Source organism: Dreissena polymorpha, chromosome 3, assembly GCF_020536995.1.
Source record: "Dreissena polymorpha isolate Duluth1 chromosome 3, UMN_Dpol_1.0, whole genome shotgun sequence".
Lineage (NCBI taxonomy): Eukaryota > Metazoa > Mollusca > Bivalvia > Myida > Dreissenidae > Dreissena > Dreissena polymorpha.
In genome coordinates this window covers 37,471,068-37,497,111 of record NC_068357.1, presented here as the reverse complement: position 1 = coordinate 37,497,111, position 26,044 = coordinate 37,471,068, and the positions used below count along the sequence as shown (strand labels likewise).

Here is a 26,044-nt window from a genome sequence, read left to right as displayed (position 1 = left end):
AATGGTATCACAGAAAATACCATTTCAATTTCACAGGTGTGTGTTCAATAAAGAGAAATTATAAAAATGCTATCAATTAAAAAAAATAAAAAAATAAAAAATTAATGCTTATAATTAAGAATTCTGCGACAGCAATGTCATTATGACATTTAAATATATAACATCATTCTTCCGTGGTTCAAAAACATAAATTTAATGTTAAGCTTTCAAAAAGAGTTTTAATCTTTTATGATCACTTAATACTCCATTAGAAAAAGTTGAGGACTGAAAGAAAACGTACAGGCATAGATCTTAATAATTTAGGCATTTAAATTTCAAAAAAGCCCATTAAATGCTGTTAACATAACCACTTCGCTTCATGATCCAATATGAGACTTTGATTGCCTGAGCGTGCTATGAAGAAATTACTTCCAAATCTGGCATAAAAGACGGAGTTATTTATATGTAGAGAGACATATAAAATTTGCATCAACATCTCTGTGGGTGACATTACATGGCTTTATTTTCTGATTTACTGGGTCCATGGTGCAGTAATACTAGCAGAGACAGTGAATCAATTGTATTGAACATGTAATCTGAAAATAGTCTCACATCACCATTTATTAGAGAGATCCAATATAAAGTGTTGGCCAACTGCCAAGGCACATCAAGCCAAACTTATTAAGGAGGACACAGAACTCTTGCTGCTAGAGCCTGATGTGATATTTGTTTTTAGCTGATTTCGGTTCAACTGATTGACAAGTTTGTAAGTACTTCGGAGGGAAAATGTATAAGATTGCTGAGTCAGGAAAAAAATAATCAATCTCTTGACTTTGCTGGAATTATGATTACTATAGTCACTGACATACGAGCCACATTATGCAAAAAAGGGTCTTAAGCCATACACTGCAATTGTAGCTCCAGACCAGCCAACGCATTCCCTCAGTCCTGTTGCTGACTGGTTAACTCTTTCAGTGCTGGAACCGAATTTTGAAGGCCTTTGCAAACAGTTTGGATCCAGATGAGACGCCACAGAACGTGGCGTCTCATCTGGATCCAAACTGTTTGCTATTTTTAAAGTATTCTTTGAAAAAAATCGAAGAAAATGCTAATTTTAGAAATTCTGCAGACAACATTTTAGCAGATGACAAATTTCCCAGCATGCAAAGGGTTAAGAGATCAGCAAGAAATTAAAACTTTTATTTGAGAAGCACCTGGACAGCAATTGACTCAGAGTTGACTTCAAGTGATTCCTTATGATTACAAAACTGGGGCACTTCAACTTAATATCTCAAGAAATGATGTCAATTAGTCAAAGCAATGGTACAAAATGAAGACATTTTTTAATTAAGTTCATGTACATGTTATACATGATCTAATTCTAGAATTAAGACTGGTATACTCTAGCACTTTTTTGAGAACATTAATATTGCACTTCCGTTTGAAATAATTACTTTTGAAGCAAACTTGTGTTGTGTTTTTTTTGCTCAAATGATGCAGAATTTGCTGACTCGGGGACAAAATTTTGTTACATACCAATTAAAACATCACAACAAATGGGCCCAAATTAAATAGAAAATGTTACATTTTTTTCAGTCAAGCCCAACACATTTTATCCTTCCAATTGAATTTAATGTAAAATTATGTAATTTGTCTGGAATGAGGTCATTGACTGTATACTAAACTGCCCTTAAGCAGCTGTCTGAACTCTGATGCTAAATTCAGGGTTGAAAGTTGTGGTGGAGTTTAGGAGCGTATTGTATTAGTTAATACTATGATAAGATGATTAGATATGCACTATGTATATTTAGAAGTCATTAGCAGCGTTGCATATTGAGACGAAAAGTTTACCTGTTTTTTGTTCATAAAAAAGCACAGCAACTACCAGTACCTTTAATCCTCTACTGTAAAAAAATAGTACTGCTGCAACACTCTATGATTATTATGAGTTTAATTGTAAAAATACATGTACTTGAAAACAATAAGAACATAAAATGTAACTCTGTAATCTTAAATGTCTCAATTACCTACATGAACTTCACAACTAAGTCAGCAAATTTGGTTGATGTAGTTAAAAGGACTGTAAAAGTTCATATATCGGGTAATACTCATTCTTCATTTAATATTGCTCATGAACTGTTCATGACAAATAAAATATAGATAATTAAGATTGGGATTCTAAACAGTACATGATTTTTAATGACTATCTTTGCAATTAAGTTTTTGTCAAAATAATTATTTCATGAACTCTTACGAATGATTGAATTACTTTATTACTCGAAAAAAGCATCAAATCTTTTACAACCTTAATGTACAGGGGCTTGCATTTTATGAGCCAGTTATATAACTTTCAATATAAAGAAGTCCTGAATAATTTTATGGCTGTATTGCCTAAGGTCTACATTTATTTCTGCTGTGATTCCCTTGGTTCAGTTCACCAGTGAACTATGTGAGCTAAAAATCATGACCTTTCCTTCTGTCCTGAACGCATAAAAAGCAAATGAGCTATGCTCTGTGAAAAGGGGGTTTAGCAAAAATCAAGTTAAGGCCAAAGTGTCTTCCCTGATTAGCTTGTGCGGACTGCACAGGCTTATCTGGGATGACACTTTACGCACATGCATTAAACCCCCTTTTCACAGATCACAGCCCAATTATTAATTTGACAGCTAAGCCATAATAACAATTTACTTTCCACTTAACTACTAAGGTATTCATTTCAAGTAGAATGGGCCTCGGTTTTTGTTCTATACCAAAAACCTGAAGTCAGAGCACTCGTAGCACTTGGCACGCGATTTATTGGCAGTGAAAGCTGGCACTGACTTGGACCTGTTTTTTATGAACAAATTATAACTGTGCCAAAATATTTGCAGTCTTTCCCACAGCCATCTGCATGCCTTAAATTGTAATTTAGGAACTGTGTTCTGTCTCATGAGATCAGGAATATGAGACTGGAAATATTTGTTTCTGTAACATTTTTGTTTTTCCATAAAAAAAACAACGATTTTTTTAATTTGTATTTTGTAATGTGCTGTTATGTTACAACTATTTTAAATTTAATATACCTAGCTGACCCTCTTCTGTTTAAATTCCTACACCGGCCATTTTTGTTGTTTATTTTCAAACACATCCTTTTTTCATGATAAACAATATCATAGATCTGACAATCCCTTAATCAGATATCCATAATAATAACTTGGCAAAAGCGTTCTTGAGTTATCATCCGAAAATCATTTTACTATTTCGGGTCACCGTGACCTTGACCTTTGACCTTGTGACCTCAAAATCAATAGGGGTCATCTGCAAGTCATGATCAATCTACCTATGAAGTTTCATGATCCTAGGCGTAAGCGTTCTTGAGTTATCATCCGAAAACCATTTTACTATTTTGGGTCACCGTGACCTTGACCTTTGACCTAGTGACCTCAAAATCAATAGGGGTCATCTGCAAGTCATGATCAATCTACCCATGAAGTTTCATGATCCTAGGCGTATGCGTTCTTGAGTTATCATCCGGAAACCATTTTACTATTTCGGGTCACCGTGACCTTGACCTTTGACCTAGTGACCTCAAAATCAATAGGGGTCATCTGCAAGTCATGATCAATCTACCCAGGAAGTTTCATGATCCTAGGCGTATGCGTTCTTGAGTTATCATTCAAAAACCATTTTACTATTTCGGGTCACCGTGACCTTGACCTTTGATCTAGTGACCTCAAAATCAATAGGGGTCATCTGCCAGTCATGATCAATGTACCTATGAAGTTTCATGATCCTAGGCCCAAGCGTTCTTGAGTTATTGTCTGACAACCACCCGAAGGACGGACCGACCGACCGACAGACCGACATGAGCAAAGCAATATACCCCCTCTTCTTCGAAGGGGGGCATAATAATAATAATAATAATAATAATAATAATAATGATCATGTTTGGAACCAGAATTTTAATAAATTTAAGTAAAATTGTTTCATGCCTGACAAGATTTTTATGCAGCGATAATTACTTTTTCAAAATAATTAGTTTCTACAACTGAATCTACAAAATCTAAACGCTTGCATTAGCCTGAATAATAATCTCAATGTCTAGATCGGTTTTGACAGAACATATTTTTATGTGCTTTTATGAAGGTACAGGCTGTTGCTTTGAAACACCCAATATGAACAAAAAACAATTTAATGTCACTTTTCAACACTAACGTGTGTATTAATTTATAGAGAAAATAATAACTGCAATTCAATCTTGCCAAAGTAATCTATCCTTGTCTGAAGTATATTGAATTTTGGACATGAAGATAATGGTAAGTAATAAATTTTCCGGATAGAAAACTTGGTAAATATATGTCTAAGGATTAGTGCAGGATTTTTTCAACTTTAAAGATTTTCTTTTCTCAATTAAAAAATTATACAGATAATCTTTACAAAAAAAGCAATATAAAAATAAAATAGGGTAACACAAATCACAAGCAAGGCAATATGCAATATATTTAAATCTGTGGTATATGAAAACCTGTGACAGTTCCGTTTGTAAAGCATTAAATTGTATGCAAACACAAAAGAGAGCATTAAAAAACATTTCCATCTAATTATACTAGCAAGGCACTTAACCAATTTACTGAATATAACCACAAAACGTGTAACCCAATTTTTGCCTTGTAAAACCTGTTACCACGTTCAAAAGATATGCATAATTATGACTTGTCATCTTTTTTTGCATTTTGTGGAGATTTGTTTACAACATATCCAGGTCTATAAGCAGCAGCAGCAGCAGCAGCAGCCGTTACAATATGCCTTTAAGCATGTTTTTTTAACATAACTATGTAGTTTATGCAGATTTACGCAATAAAAAATGATGTACAAAATAACTCTAGGATTTTATTGCCCTTGTTGTTCAAACCTGTATCATAAAGGGACCAAAACATACCGTAAGATCATAGATGGATAGAATTTTATTTCAGACTTGTACATGGTTTATGGTCTACATTACACATGAAATAATATAAATTGTGTAAATGTGTATTGCATGGTTGAACATTAACATCTGAAAAAGTAATACACATAACACACAACTAAATCATTCTATTATTACCATAAAATATTTGTAATTTAACATTTGCTTTTGTTAAAAACTAATACTTCCTTTTTAAAATTTACGACTTTACAAAACAAAGGTTCCGCTACACTTCTATGTTCATATTAATGAATAGACCAACAAGCGCTTTGTTTGTGAAACACAATGCCCCATACTGCGCCGCTTTGAAGCCATCTATTTGACCTTGAAGGATGACCTTGACCTTTCATCACTCAAAATGTGCAGCTCCATGAGATACACATGCATGCCACATATCAAGTTGCAATCTTCAATATTGCAAAACTTTATCCTTGAAGGTTAAAGTTTTGGAACAGAATGACAGACAGACAGACAGACAGACAGACAGGCCAAAAACAATATACCTCCGATCATTCGAACCGGGGGCATAAAAAGCATATTAATTACAGATTCTCTGTTTGAGCACTCAACCCCTAAAATAGACATGAACTCGGTCAAATAATCTATGATGCATGAATTAAATGGCTCAATTTAATCAACATTCCATTTACATTCCATGTCATCATGACATGTGTTGTCTAGACATGGCAACACAATGCAAATTAAAAAAATGCTGCAACAGATTGATCTTCAAGTGATAAAAATGTTATAAATTATTAGTTCTCACTCATTTTAATGGTCTATTGTGCGATATACACTGTTACGTTTTAGCTTTGAGGTATTCAAATGCACAGCTGGCTCCTATTTGAACTCAGGCAAACTTTCTAAAAATGATGAAAATATACAGCTTCCAAAAAACAAAAAAGCAACAAGGAAATCTGATGTTTTGAGGACAAAATGCAAAAATGAAATTCTACGTTCATTAAAAGAAAAGACAAACAAAAACAATTTGAAATGTTGTTTTCTTGTTTTCCTTTAAAATCTTTCATAAGTAATAAGTTACAAACTACATTTTACATGTAATACCAAAAATCTACAGACAATGCCATCAGTGTTGATGTAAATTATTTAAAATCTGCTTTGCAAAATGCACCGCTAAAAAAGCAAGCATGACTGCCAGACAATGTTACGCCCACCTATTTGTGATGACGAGTGTACACCCACTTATTTCAGGTGACATTTTCACATCTTTTGTTTTTTTCCAACAAGAAGACATTTGAATGCATGTAATTACTCGGCACAGCAATCAAAACCAGAGGCTTCACATTTAAACATAATTGTATTTTAAACTTTTTTTTCTTAAACTTATCTTTTCCATTACAATTGGCAAAACAGCAGCTTGATGGATGAAAGTAAAACTCAGAAACTGTTAACATGGGCTTTATGCCATCAATTATTTGTGGAAGTCAGTCCCATTATGTAAACATTAATTAATGCAGTATAAACACCAAACTGTATAACGGGCATGTTTTACCTTTTAAATGTTGAGAATCAGGCTAATCAATCATTCACACTGCAACCATAGCAGCAGGAAATAACAACTTACATGTATATCATTAAAATAACCAGTTCAATCATTCACACTGCAACCATAGCAGCAGGAAATAACAACTTATATCATTAAAATAACCAGTTCAATCATTCACACTGCAACCATAGCAGCAGGAAATAACAACTTATATCATTAAAATAACCAGTTCAATCATTCACACTGCAACCATAGCAGCAGGAAATAACAACTTATATCATTAAAATAACCAGTTCAATCATTCACACTGCAACCATAGCAGCAGGAAATAACAACCAGAATATTAAATTGAAGATGATTGTTTTATTGTTGCTGAATATACTTTGAAACAATAAAAGGTGATATGTTTTAAGGAGCAATATAACACCATAGGTTTCTGACACAGAAAATATACTTTTAATATAGTTTTCAATGAACCAGCATAAGCTGAAATCAAGTTAACCATCAAATGTGTCTTGTTCTGAGAAAACTGGGCATAATGCATGTGCATAAAGTGTCGTCCCAGATTAGCCTGTGCAGTCTGCATAGGCTAATCAGGGACGACACTTTCCGCTTAAACTAGATTTTCAGTAACAAGGGACTTTCTTTAAATGAAAAATACCATTTAGGCGGAAAGTGTCTTCTGGGACGACACTTCACGCACAAGCATTATGCCCAGTTTTCTCAGAACGCTACTCAAATAATTTCTCAGAAACTGCCATTTTCGTTTAGAGCTTCACCTATTGTTCTAGAGGCAGGAAGCCCAAGTTGGTGTAACTTGTAAGTCCTTGTCTTTTTAGCATATTACTGTGATACTTCACATAAGTTTTCAATACACACACTGACATTTCGCAAAGCCTGTTTACTATGCTGACATGATTAACAACTTTCTACAGTCTGACGTGAATGCTTTTTGACATCTTGCTGAACTTTTAAACTCCTAATATAAAATTAACACAAACCAGTTGGTAATTCCTGCTTATCAGTCACTGTAAGCTGTAAGTGCCCTGTACATGTAAATGCAATGGACTGTGCTCTGTGAAGATAAGCCTGTACAATCTGCACAGGCTTATTATCAGGGACAACACTTTCCACTTGTATGGTACTTTTCGTTTAAAGAAAGTCTCTTCTGAGCATAAATACAGTTAAGGCGGAAAGTGTCGTCCCTTATTAGCCTGTACGGTCTGCATGCATTTAACCCCCTTTTCTCAGAGCACAGCCCAAATAATTCTTGACAGGTTAATTATCCAGAGTATTAACCCTTTCAGCGCTGGAACCGAATTTTAAAGGCATCTTTTCACGCTTTGGTAAATTGACAAAATTGAAAAAAGTTGTTTCAGATTCGCAAATTTTCGTTTTAGTTATGATATTTGTGAGGAAACAGTAATACTGAAAATTTACCATGGTCTAATATAGCCATTATATGCATCTTTTGACGATTTTAAAACCTAAAAATTATAAAGCGTTGCAACGCGAAACGATTGAATAATTTGGAAAGTTCTGTTTTTGTCGTTAAATTTTGTGAAACTACGAAGATTGCTTATATAAGGTATAAAATACCTCAAGAATGTGTACTCGGTGGAATAGCTCAGTAGGCAAGAGTGTTTTTACTCCAGGACTCTTGCAGGACTCCAGGGGTCGCTGGTTCGAAACCTGGTCCGGACAATGTTCTTTTCCTTTTCTTAATTTTATTCTAGATTTTTTACTGGAGCTTTTACGATCCAATGTTTACATTTATCGATATAAAGCATTAAATGAATAAGTTAAAAAATGCCAAAATCTGTGAAAAGGCCCCTTTAAAGGTCTTTGCAAACAGTTTGGATCCAGATGAGACGCCACAGAACTGTTTGCTATTCTGATAGTATGTTTTGAAAAAAAATCGAAGAAAATGCTAATTTTAGAAATTCAGCAGACGACATTTTAGCAGACTAAAAATTTCCCAGCATGCAAAGGGTTAACAAGTATTACATATGCTTCTTATACTTGAATGTTTAATTAATATTAAATGGAAAATAAAATTCCATGCACATATCTGAAAATGGTGATCATGATGATATTACAAGCCCTTTTTTTTTATAAAAATGGCTTTAACTTGTATCACTATAAAATATTTAAGTTCCAGCCTTTAAAGGCCTAGTTTAATAATTCTTACTTTGACCCCCCCCCCTCCTACATATCAGAAATCCTGTGTATTTATAATGCCCATATATATTGGCAGCCTGCTGTGGTAACACTTTGCAGGGACCTTTATCTGACCCTTATCAGGCAGGGGCCTTTATCTGACCCTTATAAGAGATCATCAATACACAGAGGCAGAGGAAAGCTTCAAACAGTGCACTGTACATTTGATTGACAAGGGGCCAATATCATCATATGCTTAAGCCTTTAAAAGCAAAATGTTAAGTACTAAGTGAATTACATTAATGGTTACCTTACAAGAACTTATCATATTGAATTTTTGTTTCTTTGTACCTTCCGTTTATATTCAGTATATTAATACAGCAATGCTGCTGTAACAAATATGTACGTGTAAATTATAGTGCATTCTATATTTGCAGCATGTATATATTGCAGGTATATGTATTCCAGAGAAAAGAACTCAGTGCCATATCAACCAAACCAGCATGTGTGGCAAAGTCCACAGAAATTCAAGAATCATTATTATGTCTCTTTAAAATGATATGTTTTGCCCTGTAACAAAATGTCAATAAATGCATGTAAGCTGTACATTTTATATCAACCTGTCTGTATATAAACTCCACAAGTAACTAGTTTCATGTTAGAAATCAATAATTTATAAATTGTGTAAAATTTATCAAATTGTATTGAGCTTTTGTTAAAACAATACAATTCTTAATAATACTGTTCAGTAACTTCAGTACTCAGCTTTGATATAACCTACATGTTTTTACCATCTATCATATTTATTTGTATTTTTGATGACAATGATTTGTTATTTAATGTTATGTTGTTATGCCTCCCTTGTTACATGACCGAGAATAGTGTGTTTATTTAAGCATGAAGATGATGTACATTATTTTGTATAAGTCTGCCTGAGTGTCTGCTATAACTTCTCAAGTGACTGACTAAATAATAATGATTAATCAATCTTGTCTTTTCTACTATCTTTTCAGTCAAATACTTCTTCACACATACATTAATTGATAATTGAATGGTTACATGCTGAGATCTGAATTGCTGGTATATGATAAAATTCAACATATAATTCATTTATGCACAATTTTTAGAATATTATTTAGAAAAAAATCATTGAAATATTGTGGCACTGTAATGTAAGGGCAAATAAGCTTGCATTAAACTTGAAAATGGTAGTAAAGTGTGCAGTACATTTGTAATACTGTTGTCTGTGTGTTTGTGTCAGACTCTGAAATAATTAATTCTCACTTTAAAATATTAGACTTTCAAAGGTGCAAATGCTTTTTTTGCAACAAAATGTACATTATGTGCATTGCTTGTAATTCTACATATTCAAGTTATATCATACAGATTTTCTCCCGACAATAATCACATAATGTCCCCTAAATAAAATGTCCCTATATGCACATAGATGTAATACGTAATGTCTTCAAAATGTAGTATTAATTAAATTTATCAAGTCTGTAAAACAGTATGCAACAACATGACACATTGACTGCCATGTAAGAGAGAAAGGACTTTCAAAAATAGACCTCAATGCAATAAATATACCCTATCGCTGCATGCCACTGCCAAATATGGTGCATGTATCTACTTAGACACTGGATAACTTCTGGGAAACCACATGTTTGAGGACTATTAATGAAAAGACAATTATGTGTATCGTATAATTAATATGGATTACTAGAGATTATAATTTCAACGAACCATAGTGCAACGCCCGGGGCTTTGTCAAGTGTTTAAAGTATCATTTAGGACAGTTAACATATAAAACAGGCAAATCTTATTTACTTAGAGCTATCAGAAGTTTGATCTGGCTATCACTATCAAGTTATGGAAGGAAACCCACCTCGTGTTGGTAGGGGTCACTTCCTTCGCTCAGACTCTGTGATTTTAACTTCTTGGTCAGTAATTTCAACATATCGGTGGTCATTCCAAATGGCAGTTTAAATCCACCAAAATTGAAGCCGATTTGCGCAGCGCGGTAGCACCAATTTGTTACAGGTCGAAATGACTGACCGCTCACCGGCAAAAATCCGTGTGTGGAAAGTGATAATTGCATGAGATCTTGAGCCTCAGAATCTATATTATAATCCGAATTTCTTTGCTCCCCATCTACTCCGTGTTATTTAGATATTTATTAGACAAATCCATGGGTTACACCCGCGCACAGAGCAGAATTTTAGGCATGCATGTTGTTTCATTGACAAATTTTCTTTCTTCTCAAACATCACAATGTGTGTATTCAGTATTTATCGTAGTAGTGGACGATCACAATACCGAGAGGTGGAGTAACACGTATAACAAATAGGTCAAAGCACGAAATCGTATTAACGCACGTAATATTTAACACTATTTGGTTGATTAAAGAAACAATAATGAATATGTAACTTATAACTTTCGCAATTCATCAACACCGATAAACAATTAAATACATTTCACATAACTTGACTAAACTAGTAACCCCAAAGTTATGTGAAAACAGGAAGAGTCCACCTGAACGAGAATTCTCATTGGTTAGCAAGAATTCCGCTATGTCAAACCGAGTCGAGCGCTGGCAAGTGGCCAAAGGCAGGGTATAGTCTTTTTCATTGAGCAATATTTGACTATCGATTGGTATTGTTGAACGAGAAAATTTATCTGCTCGCATTCCTTACTTATGGCTTTTTTCCGTCAGTATACTTAGCTCATGCTTGTTGATTTCATCAGACTAATACTTTTCATCTGAAAACGTTGCATTGCTTTATTTGCTGTGTTCGCAAAGTGAATTATACGCGAGGTACACAAAGAAAGCTAGCCAAGTGGCGCATGTGTTTATCTGCCGTAACGTGGGCAGACGATCAACAGTGCGATAAGGCGCATGTACGTCCGAGTATTGCATAGTTTATGATGCGCCTCTCGTTCACAGCTCAGATTTTTTAGTTTTAAACGTGAGCTCAGGGCGTATTACACTTTTTGTTTGCAAGTACTCAATTACTGCATGTGCAAGTAGAAAATTGAAACTAATTATTACTAGAATATTTGCGGTAATTAATTTTTGATGGAAAATCAAGAAGATAATTATTAATCTCCTGTTGTAAAATATACTTAATAGCTCATGTTTGTGTCATCAGTTTATTAATTATTATTTGGAAGTTCACATATATGAATTTGAAATTCACCAGAACAGAATAGAACAGTAAGGTTATTAACAAGTAATCAGTATCATATGTAGTAACACAACACAATCTCTAATGAAGGAATGACATAGTATTTTCCTATATCATTTGTCTGTATTGTATTTACTTTAAGCTATGATTTTATATGTAGATTAAGGGGTTATTAGTTTGAACTTATTACCCTAAACAAATCAGCTACGACATTCGAAGGAGAACATTTCGGGGACTATGCCGAACCCCTTACAACACGGTGCGTTTCAAAATATGCATAGGAAAGCCCGGGTCACCTGATGTAAGTATACATTTCAAGATTCTAACGGCTGCATCGTTCAGATGATAAGGATTTCATGCACGTGGTTCGGTTTTGAAGATACAATTAACCCTCAATAAACCCTCGGACTGAGAAGAAAAGGAGGTTTACAATACCATAACCTGAGTTATGAACCGTAAACTATGAGAACACAACCACCCATGAAAATGTAATTCTGCACAAACAATCACATTGTTTATATTGCTGTAAGACTTTTGGTTATGCTTTTCAAGATTTGGTTTCAATAAAGCATTTACGAGCTGTCATGGAAATATATAAATTCACATTTTGAATTAAATCACTTCCCTCTAGCATAACTCTGTCGCCATTGTCTTCGTGCTTTAGCGAGTAATCCCCCTTTGACATCGGTTCTTCGTCCCTACTATTTATAGAGTTTATAGAAAACCCACCATTAACCGAGTTTTTAGAGCGAGGTCATTTATAAATAGCTTTCAAATGACTAAGGGAGACTACCGCTTTAGTAATATTGGGAAACCAGAATTGGCATTATCCTCAAGAATACTGACATTATTTTTACTGACATAAAAAATAAGTTCACGCGCCTCTTCGTGAAAAATATTTTCACACAGTTAAATGTCAAACAGATTAATAAATTTGCTTGTTTCAGTTCGCATTATTAAAGTATAATTTTAAATAAGTAAACATAGTTTTATATCATACACGTTGTGCTCACTAATTTTCTTTGGTTTTCTGCGTGCGATCCCGTTCTTGTTACCGGTATTAAATTTTATTTGTTCTTTTGCATGAAATAAACAACAACAGCAGCAACAAAAACAGCATTAATAATTATAATAACAATAGAAAAAATAATGATGATGATGATGATGATGATAATGATGATGAAGATGAGGACGATGATGATGTTGATGATGATTGTGGTAGTGGTGTTGGTTGTTGTGATGATGATGATGATAATGATGATGATGAAGATGGTGATGATGATGATGATGATGATGATGATGATGATCATCATCATCATCATCATCATCATCATCATCATCATCATCATATGAATGCTGCCATTAGAAACTGCAACAGCAGCATCAATATATATTACCACTGAGCGGTTTTCCAAAACACAAGCTGTATATATTAGCTTATACATCATAATTGTAATTTCATACATATATAGAAGGATTGGTGAACTCAGACACCAATCATAATACGATCTAAGGGAAATAATCATTAATGTTGTGTACGTCTGTTCTTCCTGTGTAATCTCCCGTGAATTATGTTTCTTTTCGGGTAGGTTGACAAAATAATCATTATTTGTTGTCGAAAGTTTATCAAGTAACGTTATTTTATTATAATAATTATGGTATATATTCATAAGATTTCCAATAAAATTCTTTACTAATATGAACATAAGGTGAATACGTAAACACAGCTACGTGTATAATGTGCGATAATTGATTTTCCTGTACATGTTTTATAAACATATGAAATTTGCTGAATTATAGGATATTAACATTAAAACTTCGATACAAATCCAGCTTAGCTTGCATAATGATAACACGAGTATACTAGTTGTACTAAAGTATTATTCAGTGCGCTTACAGGGGCCTTTTCACAGATATTGTCATGTTTTGAAGTTTGTCATTAATTGCTTTATATTGATAAATATAAACATTGGATATAAAAAGCTCCAGTAAAAAATCAAGAATACAATTAAAAAAAGGTAACCCTCGGCGGGCACGAACCACTGACCCCTGGAGTCCTGGAGTAAAAAGTCTACCACTTAGACCACTCGGCCATCCTTCCGTATACAAATCCAGATGTATTTTACACTTTATATAAGCAATCCTCGTAGTTTCGCAAAATATAAATGACAACACCAGAACTCTCCAAATTATTAATTCGTTTCGCGTTGCAACGCTTTATAATTTTCGGGTTTTTAAATCGTCGAAAGATGCATCTCATGGCTATTTCAGAGCATGGTAAATGTTCAGTATAACTGTTTCCTCACAAATATCACAACTACAACGAAACTTTGCGAATCTGAAACACTTTTTTGTAATGAAATATACCAGACGTGATATTTTAATCAATATAACTAATAATTGTCAAAAACACGGTATTTCTTTTTTCGACAATCGCGGTTGCAGTCCCATTAACATGTTTAAAAGTGAACTCACACTGTAGTAAAAACATTAAACTACATCACGATGACGACGAGCTTCGAACTCATACGGGGAAACCTAGTTCTGGCTACCATAACTTTAAATGTCGCTTTTTATGATTTTTGACTGGCGCGACTTAATATAAACTGTACGCTGAAGTTTCTTTAGCTAGGGAAAACCTCAATGCATTAGCAGTGCATCGCCTTAACCACTCGGCCAACTCGTGGTCTGTATTTTCGTGCTGGTAGAAAAATAATCACGATGAAGACTACTTATACATACCTATAATAAAAACTTCAAATGTTAAGCTTGTATTACCGGTAAAACCAAGCAACACTTGTGAATACGTGTCTTTCTGTCTACATGCCTGCCTGCGTGCATGGCTGCATGGTTGTTAGTTTGTCTGTGTCTCTGAATGTCTGTAAGTCTGACTTCTGTCAGTTGCCTGTTAGTTGTCTGTGAGTCCGTTTGCTGGTTTTCCTGTTTACCACTCGGCCACCACGTTCATTTGAGCCTGAAAGTAATTTCAGTTGAAAAAGACTTTGGGTGCGTAGTTTTCAGGAATTACTATAGCAGAACTCCGTGTTTTTTTTTTGAAATTATGTTTAGCATCTATATTCTATAAACAACGGTGTATTTAATTCGGTCCGTTCCTGACGGCCTGCCGTCTATGGTGTACGGACAGGTCTAAAAGTCGTATTCGTATCATAACATCGTATCAGACGGTTTAGCCAGAACCGTATCAGACGGTTTTGGGGGTCATAAACCGTCAAATACGATCGTATCAGACGGTTTGATTTTTGGACCGATTGTACGCTTAACTGTTTGATGCGAAACCGTATGATACGATTCGTATCAGACGGTTTACGATTCGTATCATACGGTTTAGCGTAAACCTTATCATACGGTTTACACTGAATAAATCTTTAAATTGGCTGATTGGACATTGAATAATACCCGTCATAAACCGTCTGATACGATTCGTATCAGACGGTTTCGAATCGCACGGTTTAACGTACGAACCGGTCCAAAAGTCTTAAAAGCGTTTCATACGGTTTTAAGCGTATCATACGGTTTATAATTACAACCTCTGTCACTTTCATATGAATGCTGCATTCTGATTGGATAATTTGTTCACGTGACCGTTTTTTTTTTATTTTTCGATGAACCCACTTCGTATGCAAATTTAAACATGAATATTCATGGTGCTACTTTCTGGTCATAAACAAGTTTCCAAATGACGTTATGTTTTGCGCGAAACTTTATGGCGTTGTTTTTTTATTGGTCAATAGCGAAATGCCGTTATATTTTTTGCGCGAACTTCAACGATATATACCCATTTGACGGAGCATTCGGTACCCCTCGCAGATTATCATAATCGGACTCGGGAGAAATACGGGTTGAAAGTAGTCCGCCCACGTGATACCATTCTAAGAATGTTACAACAACAAAAACAATAACAACGATGGCGTCCATAATTCCTGTAGAGTTTGTACTTGCTCTGGCTTCAGAGCATAGAAAATCCCCATTTTCATCTTTGCAAAATGTAAACAACTCGCAAAACCGGCCATGTTTGTTTTTACTATGTAATTTTGATTCGCGTAGACCCGCGTAGGTAGACCGCAATACCGCTTCCGAAATGTGTATTCATACTATCTCCTTCGAGGTACTTATCCGATGTTTGACGGAAAGGGCCGAGAATGTGCGATTGTTGACGGAGATGAAACCGAAACTGAAAATAGATTCATACGCTAGATTAAAAAGGACTTTTATTATCTTTACCACGATAGATTTTCAGCTTTACGATCATTTTATGTTGTAATTATAAGAATTGAATAGCATTTTTCTGCATTTCATCAGTGTATGAACTGTCGGGAAAAATACACCTAATTTATGCATAAACGCCGTCGGCGTTTCAATTCTTAAATAAACCGTATGATACTGTTCTAACTAAACCGTCTGATACGAATACGACTTTTGGACCTATCCGTACACCATAGCCGTCAAGTATGCCTGCACTTCTTTGAGTTTTTCTAAGTTTCTAAAACATAAACGCCTTTTATTTAAAACATAAATTGCTGGAAAAATGCAAATATAATTTGAAATTCGTCCTATTTTTAGGGATGCTAGTAAGTTAATAATTTAGGAATACTGGGACACACTATGGGACCTCACATGATGCAGTCTCAGGCGCGGAAGAACCTCGTAATTGTCGAAAAACACGCACTGAACAGTCAACGGGCTGTCCATTTAGCGAAGTGGTTTGTGCACGCGCTTCTCAATTAGGGGACACTGGTTCAATCTACGCTCCCGGCGCATGTGAGCTTGGTGAGTTGTTGAGATAACGGATAACTGGGATTCCCCCACAACACAACACCAACACTGAATATATATATATATCTGAGTAAAAACTACTATGAGAGACAGAGATAGGATTTAAAATATTTTGATTTCGATTTCCAGGGCAATATTAGACAATTCTGAATACCAAAACGAGTTTGTTCGGTACTTTTAAGATGGGCCAAAAAGATGGACCGCAAAGTAGCTATTAGAAAATATTATCAGAAAATAAAAAAACTTGTCGATGAGAATGAGATTCGCGGACAGACCCAAGTGCATTAGCAGGGCATCGCCTTAACCTCCACTTACCGGTATTTGGAATTCCTCTTGTACAACGTGTGATATATTAACAAGGACCAATACAACAATGTAATTAATAATCAAGGAACAATGGCGAATACGAGTCTACCTGTCCGCCTACAGACATGTTTGTAAGTTTTCATGTGATTGTGCCTTTCTTTGAGTCTGGCTGGCTGTGATTCTGTCTGTGATTCGGTCTGGCTGTGATTCTATATGTGAGTAAATCATTGAGTTATTTTTCTCTGTTTGTTTGTTTATAAGTCTGTTTGTTTTTCTGTAGTTCTTTGTTAATGTAAACAAAATATCGACGAGGATGAGATTCGAACTCACGCGGGGAGACCCCAATGCATTAGCAGTGCATCGCCTTAACCACTCGGCCACCTCGTCACTTAAACAAACCAACAGTATTTGTAGATAAAGTACTATCAATTTACACTTCTGTTGAACATGCCTTTAGTAAAACTGAAAGCGAACAATTGAGTACTGCAGCCAATTGTATAAACGCTGGTTTAAGTTACCGCTCGGTAGCTTTTAAACCTTGGTAAGTTTGCGGTTATTCAGGTTTAGTAACCGTCAAGGTAACTCGATTGTATAAACACGAAATACCGCAAAGTTACTAAACCGCGCATAGTGGAATTTAACCAACGGTAAACTTAACCAAAACATTCCCACAATGCATTTTCGAATGACGTAATTTTCGCGCGAAGTGTCACGCTTCGATTTCGTTAACAAACACAAACAAAATAAACAGCGTTATGTATTTTTTTTTATCAAATTCATTTACAAATGCTTTTACAATATAATAAAGTGTACATTTTAACTATGAGTTCATCAAATTTTTCAAAATGTTTACGAACATATGTCACAGAACGCTGAGTATATCATTAACTTAAAATTACATCCGAAAATCACTCTGTCTGTAATCCGATATTGCATATTAAAATTAAGAAAAGTGCGAGTCTTTTTGACGATTTATTATAAACGCGACTTATTTCACACGCACATGCACTGTATATCGACGCATTTCAATTGTCAATTTATCACATTTTCATTATTTCGTGCAATGTGCATTGTTTATAATCCGTGCATATACTTTTGACATTTTTAGAATGTACAACAAGCCATAAAAATATCGCACAATTCATAAATAATCTGCAATATTTGCTTTCCGATTAAATTCATGTTAGGCATAGAAATGTGTAAAGTATAAGATGATAAAAAGAGCACCACACTGGAATTCGGAATGTCCCATTTTTTACACGGGTATTAACGACTCATTTATCTGTTGTGTAATGGAATGTTTTTCATTCTTTGTTTACTAATATATTAAATTATTTTCGTGTACAGTAAGTGCATTTACCATAGACAAATAAAACATTGTGTAAGTTTAAACATATGTTTGTATGCAGAAATCTGCAAGTGTAACCGAGTTTACCAACGGCTATTATTTGTTAAACTGCTCCGGTTCATTTGAACAGCAGTAATGTAGAGTACGTGACGTAGCGTGTGACGAAAAAGAAAGTTTATCGAGTTCATAAACTCATTTGAAAATAGTAATACAGTAGGATGGCATAAGGGTCTTTATTTAACTATGCTAAAATAATTATTAAAGACCGTAGATGCAAAATCGTCAATTATTGACTTAAATGGATTATTTATGGATTTTAAAGGATTATTAAAGGTAAGATACTAGTTTGAACGTGTTTTGGTTTTTGTTTGTGCTTTTGTCGTTTACGGTTTTCGGAGAAATTATTTTAACATGGGCGCCATTGATGCATCGGATCACACACGGCATATCCGTAACATTATATAAAAAATCACGTTCTGCGCGTCCTGAAAATCGTCGTCCGAAGTCGGAAAACGTATTGCCCTGTAAATTAAGGCAAATAAAGTGTCAGTCGCTGCAATTGTCTGTTTACTTGTCGAAATGTTCAAGGTTGTCGATGGTTAGCTTTTATAATGTCGCGCGACTCGGCCATATTGTGTAAGTTACCTCTCGGTTACTTGTACTTACCCACCTAGAGAAGCAGGGTATGTTTAAACTGGGTTTTAACCGATCGGTATAACTTACCCAATTTTATACAAACGCTTACCGACCAGTCACCAACAAGTTACCGACTTTTAACCGCCGGTATGTGGTTAACCGCCGATTTAACTGTTTAAACAATCGGGTGCTGTTTGTAAATAAAACAGTAAGTATCTACAGAAACACTTGTAATGAATTTTTATAGCAAAACTTAATTGGGTTAAAACCTATGAACATCGACAAATTCAAGTCGGACTGCTTGTCGGCCTGCTGTATTCTGTCTATGAGTTTTATGTGTGTGCGCGTGTCTGTGAGTCTGTCTGTTTGTGAGTATATATGTCTGTCTGTTCTACCATCCGTCCGTCCGTCTGTTCGTTTGCGGCGCGTTCGTTCGTCCGTCCGTCTGTCTGTATGTCTGTCAAAATCGTCAAAAATAGCGACGTTTGTTGGTTTTTGTTTAACAATTACAGAATTTTAGCATTTAATTGAGTTGAAAAATCAGCAATCAGCTTTAAATATTGCATAAATTATCATTGGTTAATAGTGAGACAGCTACGCATTCCGGAAAAAATATCATAATATGCATGCTCAAATAAGTGTGCTAGTTTCAGTAACATAAACTTTATCATTATTGTGTTATTGGAAAGTATAGTGCATATTTTTTTCTAAAATTCATTAAATTGTTTTGCTGTATTAATTTCTACATTTTGGGATATATTAATACACTTACAAGTACAGCGTTAACGTTTTGAACGCACTAGTTTTACTAACTACGATGAGTGAATATGTATTTTGACAAATTCTATTGTCAGATTACTTGATTGTGCTGAAAGTAGAGTGCGACAGCTTATTCTTTTATCTTTTGCATATTTTTCAGACTTATACATGAAATATCAAGTGAGGTTGACATATCAGCCGAGCCTTTTTTGTTCACGTCCAGACATTTATGTGTTCATACAAATAACATAAATTACGTAATTAGCAGCGGCGTCATGTACGTAAGAATCTGTGACGTAATATTAGATTCAATTCTATTCTATATTTCGTACATATGGCCTCCGGTCCATATACTTCATATAAGCATCATGATATACAATGGTTAGTCAAGGATAGAACATATTCGAAATAAGGAGAGCTTAAAAAGACAATGCACTCTCAAATAAATAAAAATATGGAGAATCCACGCCGCATTGTTCATATTTTGCATGTATAATATGACATGATATATTATTTCAATAAACCCAAAAGCACCAAGTATACACAGTTTCTCATTACTAGAAGCACATAATATGCCAACAATGCAAAGTATATATAAGCAATGATGATGAGTTACTCTGTACCCTTAATGAATTCATCTCGTTGCATGAAAGCATATTATAGGAAATGCAAGAAAAATGGTTTTAAAGTTGCCAGTTGTATAATGTGACGCTATTGGCTAGAATTAGTGCAATCCAACCGATAGTATGTCTACACATACTTTGATGAAGTCATCTGTAATTTGTGTTGTAAATAGTATGTTTTAGCTGAATCGTACTGCACAAAGTGCTAACAGTAAAATGGTGTATATATACAGTATTATAGCGCAGATTGTGTACTACGCCATGAATAAAGTTATAGTGCGATATGTTTACTTTGCGGCTCGATTTAGTTTGGGTTACGGATAATATTAAAATCTATTATCCCGGCAGTCTGCGGCAATAATTTATGAATTTTATTTCTTTCTGGCATCCGTATCCACTTGTTCTCAAATATGAATGGATACGCTTGAAGCAATATAAGTCTTTGTCAAGAAATTTTCGCATGAAAGTGTGGTAAGCATTGTTGCAGACGTGCACAACAGATTCAGTTCTGAATACAGATTTATAGTGCAGATTGTAATACTTTTATTTAACTGCGCCGATACAATCTCCGCAAGTGCCTTTACAAGTTTCTAGCGTTGTGGAACCAATAAGCACCTAATAATTTAATCTGCGTCCAGACAACGTTCACATCGTTCTTATAAGATTAAATGCGGTTTTATAAGAATACATAAACATGCGATTTTGTGGTCTGAATCGCAAGTGCTCATGGAATACTATCAATCTGCTTCGACTAAACACATCTAGTATGCTTATGCGCTATTAAATTAACTGCATCGGATAACTAACGAACTTCTATTTATCCGCGTCCGTACAATCTTCGCGTATTTCTCCACGAGTTTTGTAACGTTTGGAAACTAACGAGTCACTCTATTAATCTTCGGCCAGACAACGTTGTTCACATCATGCGTAAATGGTTACATTAGGGTTAAATAAGTGATGAGTGTTAATCTGTGTCCAATGAACATTCACATGCGCTTATACGGACTGGCTTTAATTATAATGCTAATGGAACAATATCAACCTGTGTCAAGTCAACACATTCAATGTGCTTTGTCACTATTGCATCAAATAACTAATTAAGTTCTACTTATCTACATGTACATCCATAAATCTTTGCGTGTTCTTATACGCTATTTCATAGCGATGGAGAACTTATAAACCACAATAAATATGCTCCCAGAAAACGTTCCCATTTTGCTTATTCTGTTGAATTGGGTTTAATCGGTAATATAATGAATCCAAATAAATATGCGCTTAGTTTAAATGCGCATGCGCCTACACGGTCTTTATTGTATTATTGAGTTAAAAGACCCTATCAATATGCATCTAGTAAATACATTAAGGCTTTTAATACGCTATACATTGCATCTAATTAGTTATATAATTCTATTTATCTGAATATATAAATATTCGCATGTTCTTGTAACGATTTAATAGCTTGGTGGAAATAAGTAACCCCTATTAACCCCTATTAATCTTGGTCTAGATAATATTCACATCGCGCCATTGGGGTTTCATAGTACTCCCGCTAAGCACGCAGAAATAAAAACAAAGTGCACGAAAATATCAACAATAACTAAATAACAGAATGTTAATGCATGCTCGGTATACCAGATGCTGTTCAATTTTCACTCCAGCCACCAGTTGTGGCAAGTACGAAGGGCGTCGTATGATCCAATAAAGTAACTATTTTTAAAGGTTAAAAACCAAAAACACATGGTATGGTTTGAAATTCTTCCAGAAGTCAGAGAGACCAGCAACCCGCTATAAGACGTCATGAACTATGCCAAACAATCTGAAAAAGACGTTCAAATGCAATGAAAAGAATCTCTTCATCAACAGATGTCCATACAGACCATGCAACCAGGTACCAATCCTATCGAAATCTCTTATTGTACCAGCTTGGAACATAATTGGATTCCGGATAACATTGGGGAAAGATGATTTCTCAACAATTATTAAGTAGTATTTTGAAGAGAAACATGAAAATCGAGTGATGGAATAAATGTACTTTTGCTCTTGCATGTTAACTTTAAATACTTGTGTCGCAATTAAAAGCGGAAGAGAACATGCGAAGATTGAACGAACGCAGATAAATATAGGGTTTCCCAACTTATTAAATGCAATTAAGACCATATAGACACGTATTTGTGTTCACTGAACGCATATTATTGGGGGTTCGTTAGATATGTCTTGAAACCAAGGCAAGGTAATATTTTAATGTCAATTGATCGTAGAATCCCGCAGATATATGTGGGAAAATGACATACAAACCCCGATTCAAACCGTATAAGCCCCTGTGAATGCCGTCGTGATGCATGCATATTTACATGGCTAGTTCTCCATCGCAATTAATATCCTTATATAAATCTGGCAATTACCATGTGAAGGTTGTTTGAACGCATGTGAATTTATAGATCATCATTAGTTTCCCGTTAATATTAAACCCATGTAAGAATCTGAAAAGATTGTTGATAGGTTCAAAATAAAGACAAAGTCATGAAATGTTAATGTCAACTTAGCAATGATTAATAATGGTATGTCATATACGAAACCCGATTTCAACCGTATAAGCGCCCTGAGAAGGTTATCGAAACACATGCAGTTGTTTAGGACTTTCTTGGTTCTCCGTCGCAAGTTACCCCATATAAGAACCTGAAAAATACCATTTGAAGGTTGTCGAAACGCATGAAGATTATACCAGTATAAGAAAAAAATAAATGCCCTGTAAATTTTATCGGACGATTTCAAGCTATTTCTTGTGTTTCTTATTTATTTCTTTGCAGATGGGATGATTATTTTTGCCAATAACGCTCAGGAATTGCAACATAATCTAAGGCGGTTGCCAAACATTATTTCATTCAGTTACCATGATATTGAAATTGAGATAGTAATGAAAGTTAAATTACCTTGGTGTTGTATTTACGCCTAGTGACTCTTTTTCTGAGGCACAAAGCACACTAGCTGGTAAAGTTTTGAAAGCGTTATTCAATATGAAAAAAATCATTTACAAGTTAACCGACACTAATGTGAAACACAGAATAAATTTGTTTGATAAACTAATATCACCTATTCTTAATTTCGGTAGCGATGTTTGGGGTTTTGTCAAGGGCGATGCTATAGAACGCATTCATTCAAATCTCATTTTCTATAATTGTTATGTTTAAATGTACACTATGGTATTTGTATCACTCATCTTTTTCTGTATTTTCAGAAGTTTTGTGTGAGTTCTTTTTATAGTCTCACTATGATTTTGTGCGACGAGTTAATGCATGTAATATTAACTCCAGATCATTATTAATTGCTATTATTTATTTATTTAGTATGTATATTGCTCAGCAACCTAGTTTACTCATCACTTAAATACTCATCCAAAATATGTTTATAGTTTTATTAATGTTGTTTTTGACTTGCATGTACTAAAATGTGCCCACATAGGCCATGGGCCTTCTGGAAATATTGTAAATAAAATCTTGATCGATTTATTTCAATGTATAATGTCAGAAAACATGGCAATACAAGTAAAACACGCACATGTACTTAAAGTCTCTATAACGCTCAAAATAAACGAAATTTCGTTAAGAATTTCGTAAAATAAAGTAAGCACCTTAACAATCAGTGTTCCTTATAGCAATAGCCAAAATTTCAACGCTAAATGTGGTATTATTACGTAGATTTTTGTAGATACAAAATGCTCGTTTTTATTTATTTGTGGCCACAATTAATTTCCGCGAATATATCTATTCATACGACACACGAACACCATTTTAGTGTTTATGTGTCGTATGAATAGATATGCAAAACAATAATAAAAACGAGCATTTTGTATCCACAAACATCTATTTTACCAGACCACATCTATCGTTGAAATTTCGACAATGGCCATAAGGAACAATGATTTTACTTCTTTAGCTTTATTTTACGAAATATTGACACAAAACGCGTTTGAAAAACACTTATTTCCATTGTGGTCCTTGCGATATAGTGTTTTGTGACATAAATAGACATAATTAGATATAAATATATATCACATATTTGAGCACCTTCATCAAGTCATATTGCACCTAGTTTGATAATATTCAGTTTTAAATTATTAAAACTTAGTACCTATAACTATTCTAAATTGATGCTTAGAACGACATGTATTTATCTATTAAATCTTGTAAAAATTAAGTGACAAGCAATTAACAATTAATCTGAGCAACTTACAGACACACAAATATTTTTTTAAGAAAAAAATATGGCTAAAAATCAAGTAGACTGATAAAATGTTCCTTAACACTAAACTTGAAGTTATTATATGTTACATAGTCTCTAATATTATGTGGCAAGTTATTCCACAAAGTGCATCCCTTGTTGGAAAATGACTTTTTCCCAAACCCGTTTACCTTAGGTGAAGGTATTCTCGTCGCATTAAACAGGGTCTGTACATTTAACAGCCTTGGCTATGAACCTAGTTTTGTGTTATGAACAGAGCTAGCTAAGGTAAAATGTTCCGTCATATATAGTGAAGCTGAATAAGTCTTGATATTAAAGACATGACAACTGGTTTTAAAATGAACTCTAATGAGTAACTGGTAACCAATTAAAATTGCAAATTGCTCTTAACCAACATGAGCTCTGGCATCTAGGTTCAACAAAAATCGAATCAGTTTTTTTCGCCTTACCTTTAACTGGTTCTTGATAACTTGATTGGTAGAATGAAACATAAAAATTAAGCATAATCAAAATTACATTGGGCAATCGCCGTGGAAAGCAACTTCTTAGTATGGAAGTTGAAGAATTCTCTCTTTCTGAAGTGGAACTGAATTATAGAATTTACCTTTTGGATAACTGACAATGCCATGGATTCACATGACAAACTTTGGTATATATTCGCACTCAAGTACTTTGCCGACTCTTTGGATTGAATGATGTGGCATTTGCAAGAAATATCAGGAGCATATTGGACTTTTACATTTGGCCTTGATCCAAAGAGAAAAGACTCTGTTTTAAAATCTAAATGTATGGATAGTTTATGACATATAAGCCACTCATGTACTGTATCGAGTTCAAGACATAACAGGGGCTCCATTTCGTCTTCATTTTTACATAAGACCAAGATAGCAGAATCATCTGCATACAGAAGTAACTTTTGTTTGACAACAGCAGACATATCATTCATAGAGATCTAAAAAGGACAGACCCTAATAAACACCCTTACGGCACTCCGCAGGTTGTACGCTCATAGGAAGAAAATGTCCCAGACACATCTACCAACTGTTGCCTGTCAAATAAGTACGATGAAAACTACTTGACCCTAGACTTTGAGAGACCCAGAGCTTCAAGTTTCATTAACAGGATGCTATGATCAACGGTGTAAAAGGCCTTCTGGAGGTCAATCATCCCTACCAAGTTTGATTTATCCATCTGAAAACGAATGAAGTCAGTTAAGTGAAAAAGACAGGTTTAAGTTGAGTACTTGCGTCGAAAGCCAGATTGATAATTAAACAGTATTTTTTTCAGTAAGATACTTTTAACCTGGTTATAGACAACTCTTTCAAGAACCTTTGAAATGACACTTAAGGTAGAAAGTGGTCGATAGTTACCAACCTCTGTCTTAATATTTTTTTAAACAGAGGTATCACCCTTGCCAACTTTAGTTCATCAGGTACGATACCCTGTATGATTGACAGATTTATGATGTGGGACAATGTATTTGTAATCAATGAAGCAGAATCCCTGACAAACCTTGAGGGAATACTGTCAAGTCCAGTTGCTTAATTGAAACTTTATTTGCTT

The 26,044-nt window shown here is 34.6% G+C and overlaps 1 protein-coding gene and 1 non-coding gene across 2 annotated transcripts in view; both read right to left on the bottom strand.

Annotated features, from left to right (window-relative positions):
• LOC127873721 (uncharacterized) overlaps positions 1-10,880 on the bottom strand; it is a 30,894-nt gene extending 20,014 nt beyond the window's left edge. The window contains exon 1 of the mRNA XM_052417683.1: positions 10,477-10,880. Coding sequence (XP_052273643.1) covers positions 10,477-10,689 — 213 coding nt within the window. The 5' untranslated portion in view covers positions 10,690-10,880. The remainder of the gene's footprint in view (positions 1-10,476) is intronic.
• Positions 10,881-17,181: 6,301 nt separating this feature from the next.
• On the bottom strand, positions 17,182-17,263 carry Trnas-gcu (transfer RNA serine (anticodon GCU)). Its single transcript has one exon. It is a non-coding gene; the product is annotated as a tRNA-Ser (tRNA).
• Between the last annotated feature and the right edge of the window lie 8,781 nt (positions 17,264-26,044).